General features: G+C 33.1%; 1 protein-coding gene across 1 annotated transcript; it reads right to left on the reverse strand.

Moving 5' to 3' along the window:
* Window positions 1-2,521: 2,521 nt before the first annotated feature.
* LOC128864644 (uncharacterized) lies at window positions 2,522-8,688 on the reverse strand. Its single transcript, XM_054104400.1, has 2 exons — window positions 8,339-8,688; window positions 2,522-2,889 (listed from the first exon to the last, which is right to left on the reverse strand). The coding sequence occupies exons 1-2, from the start codon at window positions 8,636-8,638 to the stop codon at window positions 2,545-2,547; spliced, it is 645 nt and encodes a 214-aa protein (XP_053960375.1). The 5' UTR covers window positions 8,639-8,688; the 3' UTR covers window positions 2,522-2,544.
* Between the last annotated feature and the right edge of the window lie 486 nt (window positions 8,689-9,174).

Below are 9,174 nucleotides of genomic sequence, written 5' to 3' on the forward strand. Positions count from 1 at the left end.
TTAATATTGAAGAATACCAGAGCTATGTTCATATGGTTTCATTAGTCTATTAAATATGATATTGGTTTGTTGAACTACTTGGTTTTTAATTTTTAAATGTTTTCTACACACTGTAAGGAATAAATTCACTTTTGATCTTTTTGTTAAGAGATTTTGTAGCCCTGAAAAGGGCTTATTATTAATTAACCATGAGGTTCCGTTTGTAACTCACTTACAAACACCGTAAATTATTTACTTTTTACCTGCTGCTGTAGGTTTTTTTGCGGCTGGCTTTTTATTCGATGCAGACTTCTTGGATTTAGCAGCAGTTGCTTTTGCTTTAGCTGCTTTTGGCTTAGCAGTTGCAGATTTGGCTTTAGTTGGTTTCACTTTTAATGCACCACCCTTTTTTGCATCTTTCGCCTTAGCCTTTTCAGTTTTCTTCTTTTCAGCTGTTTTCTTACTGGCAACAGATTTTTTTACCTTTTTCTCACCACTTGCCGCCTTTTTGACTTTACTCAATGATTTTTTCTTTGATGCACCACTATCTGCTGCCTTCTTTTTAGCCTTAACCTTCTCTGCTGATTTTACGGCTTTTGATTTCAATTTTCCCTCGCTTGATTTACTAGCTGCAACTGATAGTTTGAATGAACCGGACGCACCTTTTCCTTTGGTTTGAATTAATTTGCCACTTGTAACAGCCGATTTCAAATAGCGTTTAATGAATGGTGCCAATTTTTGGGCATCACATTTGTATGTCGCACTAATATATTTCTTAATCGCCAAAAGTGATGAACCGCCACGTTCCTTTAAATTCTTAATTGATGCGTCGACCATTTGTTGTGTTGGTGGATGGGTAGGGGCAACCGACGGCTTTTTGGGTTTAGCTGCCTTAACCTTTTTGGCAACAACTTTTTTTTCAGCAATAGTAGCAGCAGTAGCTACTGGGGAGCTTACATTCACAACAGCAACTGAATCAGACATCTTTATTTATATATTGTAGATTAAAACCTCACTTTAAACACTTCACTCACTTTATGCACTGTACGCACTACACCAATAGAGCACTGGTAAATAAAGATAATTTCTGGAATTCAATATGTTGTTTAACTCGGTTTAAAATTTGAGAAGCAGAGCGAAAAGATGATAATCAAATTTTCACGTTCCAGTGCTATTTAGTGCTGCTATATGACAAACTTTAAGATTTATTTAATTCACTAAAATTCACTGAATTTACTAATTCAACAAATGAATATCTATAACGATAGTATGCATGTATCACTTCCATATCAATATACTTAAATTGGAATAAAGTCAATATTTTTCTTGTAACGAGTGTTTTAGTCGAAACTTTGTACTCAAAATATTACATTTTCGCTAGTTTTAGTCGATTTTCTTAAAACTCCTTAATATAAATCAATTATTACTATTGAAAATATAAAATATATCAAATTATCAATCATCTGAACAGTTTATTTTATATATTACTTAAAATAATATGCTTGAAAAAATAAAATTAAATATCTCCATGGTATCACCAGAGCAATTCTCAGTGGCGTTAGTTGGATGCATGAAATAATCCAATATTTTGATGAATATTGAAAACTTTAATTTTGGTTGAAATGAGTGATGGTAATGAAATAAATAAATTTCACTAATGTGAATTATTTTAATATAATATTTAATTTTTTTATATTAATGCAAATATTCACTAATCAATCGCATTTTTAAATATGTATATATATATATATATATATATATGTGTGCATACAAAATTTTTTATTTAATTAATTAAATATTATTTTACTTTATAAAAAAATTTAACTTTTTCTTTAAAAAGTTTGCAATATATGTCAAAGCAAGGTACAAAATTCCCATATGTACATACATACGTGCTTACATACACGTATACAACTTGTATGCTTGGCGAAGGCAAAAGGCAAAGGTAGTAAGAGTATGATTGTATTCCAAAGTTAAAGAAATAAATATAAATATGAAAATATAATTTTAACTACATATATATTTTTAAAAAGTTGTATTTATGTAGCGAAAAAAATTATTTAACAATTAAATATATCAGGCTAGAGGCCTGGGTGTTAAAATACAGCCATAATCTATTTAACACGTTCGCGGACACTTAAAAATTCAGGAAGCTGCAAAAATAGATAGGCAATTATTTTTGAAACTAGTTGTAATATCCTAAATCTGATTACACATGTATTATAACTGTAGTCAGAATATCGTATTTTAACTGTTATATGAAAGTACTTAATGAATCAAGTGGTCATTACTTTAAAATGTATATTAATTACAAAAACTTAAAGTTACATGAAATTAAATGAATAAAACTTGGCTTTAAAATTTGAATGCTATAGCATTCACGTCCGCGAACGTGTTAATTGTATAATGAGAATGTACATATGTACTCATGCACATCAAATATAGAATCACAACAGAATTGTGAGTTTGTTTAAAATTTTAATTGTACAAAATTTTGAATCTTTGTTAAAAGAATATTGTGGTCCTGAAAAGGACCGTTTTTTAAATATGTACGCAAGAAATTATTTAACCGCCGAAACCGTATAAAGTACGGCCTTGTCTCTTTAAAGCGTACACAACATCCATAGCTGTAACTGTTTTCCTTTTGGCATGTTCAGTATAGGTAACTGCATCACGGATAACATTCTCCAAAAATACTTTTAAAACACCACGAGTTTCTTCATATATCAAACCAGATATACGTTTTACACCACCACGACGAGCTAAACGTCGAATAGCTGGTTTAGTGATACCTTGGATGTTATCACGTAAAACTTTGCGATGGCGTTTGGCACCACCTTTTCCCAAACCTTTACCACCTTTGCCGCGACCAGTCATTTTTTGATATTTACTATTTGCACAAGTAAGAATTTAACACTTTAACACTGTAACACTTCACCACCAATGAAATAACAGAAGCGAGAGCACATCTATTTATACCAAAATCTCACAACTGCAATACCCAAGACAAAAGGTACACCATACATCTATCTCGCTTCAACACATGCCTACATAATACATGGACTTGTGAAACGTATTAGTTGAAATTGCTACTTAAGATGCGAACGTCATACAATTTGTTATAGGTACAGTGTACAGTGTTCTATAGTGTTCAAGTGTGAGAAAATAATAAAGTGAGTAGTGAAAAATGGCTCGTACAAAGCAAACAGCCCGAAAATCGACTGGTGGAAAGGCACCACGTAAACAATTGGCGACAAAAGCTGCACGCAAAAGTGCACCAGCAACTGGTGGAGTTAAAAAGCCACATCGTTATCGTCCAGGTACAGTGGCGTTGCGTGAGATTCGTCGCTATCAAAAGAGTACCGAATTATTGATACGCAAATTGCCATTCCAGCGCTTGGTTCGTGAAATAGCGCAAGATTTCAAAACTGATCTACGTTTCCAAAGTTCTGCTGTTATGGCTCTACAAGAAGCAAGTGAAGCATACTTGGTTGGTCTTTTTGAAGATACCAATTTGTGTGCCATCCATGCTAAGCGTGTTACAATTATGCCAAAAGATATTCAATTGGCTAGACGTATTCGTGGTGAACGTGCTTAAATCAATAAGAAAACTTACGAAAAAACGGTCCTTTTCAGGACCACAATTTGTTAAACGAAAAAGATGAAAAATTTTATTGAAATATTTATGCATATATATGGGCCTGTTCGTAAATGCAAAAATTGGCAACACCGCAACTCATAAGTGGTCGAAAATGCAACAATGCAGTATATTGTGCGCAAATAGTAGCAAAACACAAATCATAAAAATGGCTGATGCAACAGATGTGTGCTGATTAGCAGTGGCAGTGCAGAATAATCATATTATGCAGCGCAGTGATGAATTTACGAATAGCCTCTATGTGTAGATATTTTTGTGTTTTCGTAAATGTATGTACATAGTACATACCTATACAGTTCTTTATCTACTCCATATCGTTTCTACTCGTGTGCTTTTAAGTATAGTTGGCATGCATGTATACACGTTTATGTAGGTATATGCACACATAACCAGTTTATAAGCAGCAATTTTGGCGCAATTCGGTAATATGTATAAACATATAATACACCTAATGGGATGCCACGTTCTTTATTAAGAATATTAAATGAATAAGAAAACTATTATAAAAAAAACGGTCCTTTTCGGGACCACAATTTGTTTAACGAAAAAGATCAAACATTTTGTTGGAATATTTATGCGTAAACATATATGATATTTTTGTGTTTTCGTTAATGTACGTAGTACAAACATACATATGCATTTCTTTATCTACTCCACATCATTTATACACGAGCGTTTTTTAGTACAGTCTGTAGGAATGTATACACATGTATGAATGAATATGTATACATAACCAGTTTATATGCCGCAGTTTTGGCGCAAATATACATGCGTCTATTCACATTCGATAATATGTATGAAAAAATAACACATTTAGTGAGAAATTATTTAAATCTCTTTGTAAATGTATTTTGTCGTCCTGAAAAGGACGGTTTGTTTGCGTCGGTATTTATAATTATAATTCGCCTATATTTTTCACTTTATGCTTTCTTTTCGGTCTTCTTTGGCAAAAGTACAGCTTGAATATTAGGCAAAACACCACCTTGAGCAATAGTTACGCCGGACAACAATTTATTTAATTCTTCATCGTTGCGAATGGCCAATTGTAAATGACGTGGGATGATTCTTGTCTTTTTGTTATCACGAGCAGCATTACCAGCCAATTCAAGAACTTCAGCTGCTAAATATTCCATAACTGCAGCTAGATAAACTGGAGCACCGGCACCAACACGCTCAGCATAATTGCCTTTGCGCAACAAACGATGAATACGACCAACTGGAAATTGAAGACCAGCACGATTTGAACGGGACTTTGCCTTTCCCTTAACTTTACCACCTTTACCGCGACCTGACATTTTCACTCTTATAGATTGTTCACTTCACTACACTAAAGAGCACTGTACTGTATTATACTCAATGTATAAGCACACTATTCACTGATACACAAAATGTGCGCTGCTTATATACTTTCTCGCTATGCTGAGCACCAACCCTTATACTGTGCTGTTGATCATCGTGCGTGTACTACTACTTCGTATTGTCTCGCCGAAGAGTTGGTCGGAAAATATACACTTAAGCCTGCACACGACACATGGTAGGTATAATAAGTGACAAATAGTGTGAGTGAAAATAAAATCATAAAATCATCAAAGTTGTGAAGAAATTAAAATGCCGCCAAAAACTAGTGGAAAAGCAGCAAAGAAAGCCGGTAAGGCTCAAAAGAATATTACTAAAAATGATAAGAAAAAGAAGCGTAAGAGGAAGGAAAGTTATGCTATCTACATCTATAAAGTGTTGAAACAAGTACATCCTGATACCGGTATTTCATCCAAGGCCATGAGCATTATGAATAGTTTTGTGAATGACATCTTTGAGCGCATTGCTGCGGAAGCGTCGCGTTTAGCTCACTATAACAAACGTTCAACCATCACCAGTCGCGAAATTCAAACTGCTGTACGTTTACTCTTGCCCGGTGAATTGGCCAAACATGCCGTCAGTGAAGGTACCAAAGCTGTTACCAAATATACCAGTTCCAAATAATTTTTCCAACTGAACTAATGGTATATAAATGATTGACCAAACAAGGCCCTTTTCAGGGCCACAAAATATAAATTAACAAAGAGAATGAGAAAATGTCTTCATTAATATCTCTACATACATACATATGTATGTATGTATGCACATTGAAATTAATTTTAAAATTCCTTAATATTGAAGAATACCAGAGCTATGTTCATATGGTTTCATTAGTCTATTAAATATGATATTGGTTTGTTGAACTACTTGGTTTTTAATTTTTAAATGTTTTCTACACACTGTAAGGAATAAATTCACTTTTGATCTTTTTGTTAAGAGATTTTGTAGCCCTGAAAAGGGCTTATTATTAATTAACCATGAGGTTCCGTTTGTAACTCACTTACAAACACCGTAAATTATTTACTTTTTACCTGCTGCTGTAGGTTTTTTTGCGGCTGGCTTTTTATTCGATGCAGACTTCTTGGATTTAGCAGCAGTTGCTTTTGCTTTAGCTGCTTTTGGCTTAGCAGTTGCAGATTTGGCTTTAGTTGGTTTCACTTTTAATGCACCACCCTTTTTTGCATCTTTCGCCTTAGCCTTTTCAGTTTTCTTCTTTTCAGCTGTTTTCTTACTGGCAACAGATTTTTTTACCTTTTTCTCACCACTTGCCGCCTTTTTGACTTTACTCAATGATTTTTTCTTTGATGCACCACTATCTGCTGCCTTCTTTTTAGCCTTAACCTTCTCTGCTGATTTTACGGCTTTTGATTTCAATTTTCCCTCGCTTGATTTACTAGCTGCAACTGATAGTTTGAATGAACCGGACGCACCTTTTCCTTTGGTTTGAATTAATTTGCCACTTGTAACAGCCGATTTCAAATAGCGTTTAATGAATGGTGCCAATTTTTGGGCATCACATTTGTATGTCGCACTAATATATTTCTTAATCGCCAAAAGTGATGAACCGCCACGTTCCTTTAAATTCTTAATTGATGCGTCGACCATTTGTTGTGTTGGTGGATGGGTAGGGGCAACCGACGGCTTTTTGGGTTTAGCTGCCTTAACCTTTTTGGCAACAACTTTTTTTTCAGCAATAGTAGCAGCAGTAGCTACTGGGGAGCTTACATTCACAACAGCAACTGAATCAGACATCTTTATTTATATATTGTAGATTAAAACCTCACTTTAAACACTTCACTCACTTTATGCACTGTACGCACTACACCAATAGAGCACTGGTAAATAAAGATAATTTCTGGAATTCAATATGTTGTTTAACTCGGTTTAAAATTTGAGAAGCAGAGCGAAAAGATGATAATCAAATTTTCACGTTCCAGTGCTATTTAGTGCTGCTATATGACAAACTTTAAGATTTATTTAATTCACTAAAATTCACTGAATTTACTAATTCAACAAATGAATATCTATAACGATAGTATGCATGTATCACTTCCATATCAATATACTTAAATTGGAATAAAGTCAATATTTTTCTTGTAACGAGTGTTTTAGTCGAAACTTTGTACTCAAAATATTACATTTTCGCTAGTTTTAGTCGATTTTCTTAAAACTCCTTAATATAAATCAATTATTACTATTGAAAATATAAAATATATCAAATTATCAATCATCTGAACAGTTTATTTTATATATTACTTAAAATAATATGCTTGAAAAAATAAAATTAAATATCTCCATGGTATCACCAGAGCAATTCTCAGTGGCGTTAGTTGGATGCATGAAATAATCCAATATTTTGATGAATATTGAAAACTTTAATTTTGGTTGAAATGAGTGATGGTAATGAAATAAATAAATTTCACTAATGTGAATTATTTTAATATAATATTTAATTTTTTTATATTAATGCAAATATTCACTAATCAATCGCATTTTTAAATATGTATATATATATATATATATATATATGTGTGCATACAAAATTTTTTATTTAATTAATTAAATATTATTTTACTTTATAAAAAAATTTAACTTTTTCTTTAAAAAGTTTGCAATATATGTCAAAGCAAGGTACAAAATTCCCATATGTACATACATACGTGCTTACATACACGTATACAACTTGTATGCTTGGCGAAGGCAAAAGGCAAAGGTAGTAAGAGTATGATTGTATTCCAAAGTTAAAGAAATAAATATAAATATGAAAATATAATTTTAACTACATATATATTTTTAAAAAGTTGTATTTATGTAGCGAAAAAAATTATTTAACAATTAAATATATCAGGCTAGAGGCCTGGGTGTTAAAATACAGCCATAATCTATTTAACACGTTCGCGGACACTTAAAAATTCAGGAAGCTGCAAAAATAGATAGGCAATTATTTTTGAAACTAGTTGTAATATCCTAAATCTGATTACACATGTATTATAACTGTAGTCAGAATATCGTATTTTAACTGTTATATGAAAGTACTTAATGAATCAAGTGGTCATTACTTTAAAATGTATATTAATTACAAAAACTTAAAGTTACATGAAATTAAATGAATAAAACTTGGCTTTAAAATTTGAATGCTATAGCATTCACGTCCGCGAACGTGTTAATTGTATAATGAGAATGTACATATGTACTCATGCACATCAAATATAGAATCACAACAGAATTGTGAGTTTGTTTAAAATTTTAATTGTACAAAATTTTGAATCTTTGTTAAAAGAATATTGTGGTCCTGAAAAGGACCGTTTTTTAAATATGTACGCAAGAAATTATTTAACCGCCGAAACCGTATAAAGTACGGCCTTGTCTCTTTAAAGCGTACACAACATCCATAGCTGTAACTGTTTTCCTTTTGGCATGTTCAGTATAGGTAACTGCATCACGGATAACATTCTCCAAAAATACTTTTAAAACACCACGAGTTTCTTCATATATCAAACCAGATATACGTTTTACACCACCACGACGAGCTAAACGTCGAATAGCTGGTTTAGTGATACCTTGGATGTTATCACGTAAAACTTTGCGATGGCGTTTGGCACCACCTTTTCCCAAACCTTTACCACCTTTGCCGCGACCAGTCATTTTTTGATATTTACTATTTGCACAAGTAAGAATTTAACACTTTAACACTGTAACACTTCACCACCAATGAAATAACAGAAGCGAGAGCACATCTATTTATACCAAAATCTCACAACTGCAATACCCAAGACAAAAGGTACACCATACATCTATCTCGCTTCAACACATGCCTACATAATACATGGACTTGTGAAACGTATTAGTTGAAATTGCTACTTAAGATGTGAACGTCATACAATTTGTTATAGGTACAGTGTACAGTGTTCTATAGTGTTCAAGTGTGAGAAAATAATAAAGTGAGTAGTGAAAAATGGCTCGTACAAAGCAAACAGCCCGAAAATCGACTGGTGGAAAGGCACCACGTAAACAATTGGCGACAAAAGCTGCACGCAAAAGTGCACCAGCAACTGGTGGAGTTAAAAAGCCACATCGTTATCGTCCAGGTACAGTGGCGTTGCGTGAGATTCGTCGCTATCAAAAGAGTACCGAATTATTGATACGCAAATTGCCATTCCAGCGCTTGGTTCGTGAAATAG

The sequence above is a fragment of the Anastrepha ludens genome, chromosome 5 (genome assembly GCF_028408465.1).
Source record: "Anastrepha ludens isolate Willacy chromosome 5, idAnaLude1.1, whole genome shotgun sequence".
Classification (NCBI taxonomy): domain Eukaryota; kingdom Metazoa; phylum Arthropoda; class Insecta; order Diptera; family Tephritidae; genus Anastrepha; species Anastrepha ludens.

Bases quoted from the DNA above. Each gene is read 5' to 3' on its own strand.
- LOC128864644 (XM_054104400.1), bottom strand. From the start codon at position 8,638: ATGACTGGTCGCGGCAAAGGTGGTAAAGGTTTGGGAAAAGGTGGTGCC. The intron at 2,890-8,338 runs TTCGGCGGTTAA...TTAAAGTGTTAA, and splicing joins AAGGCCGTACTTTATACGGT to ATTCTTACTTGTGCAAATAG.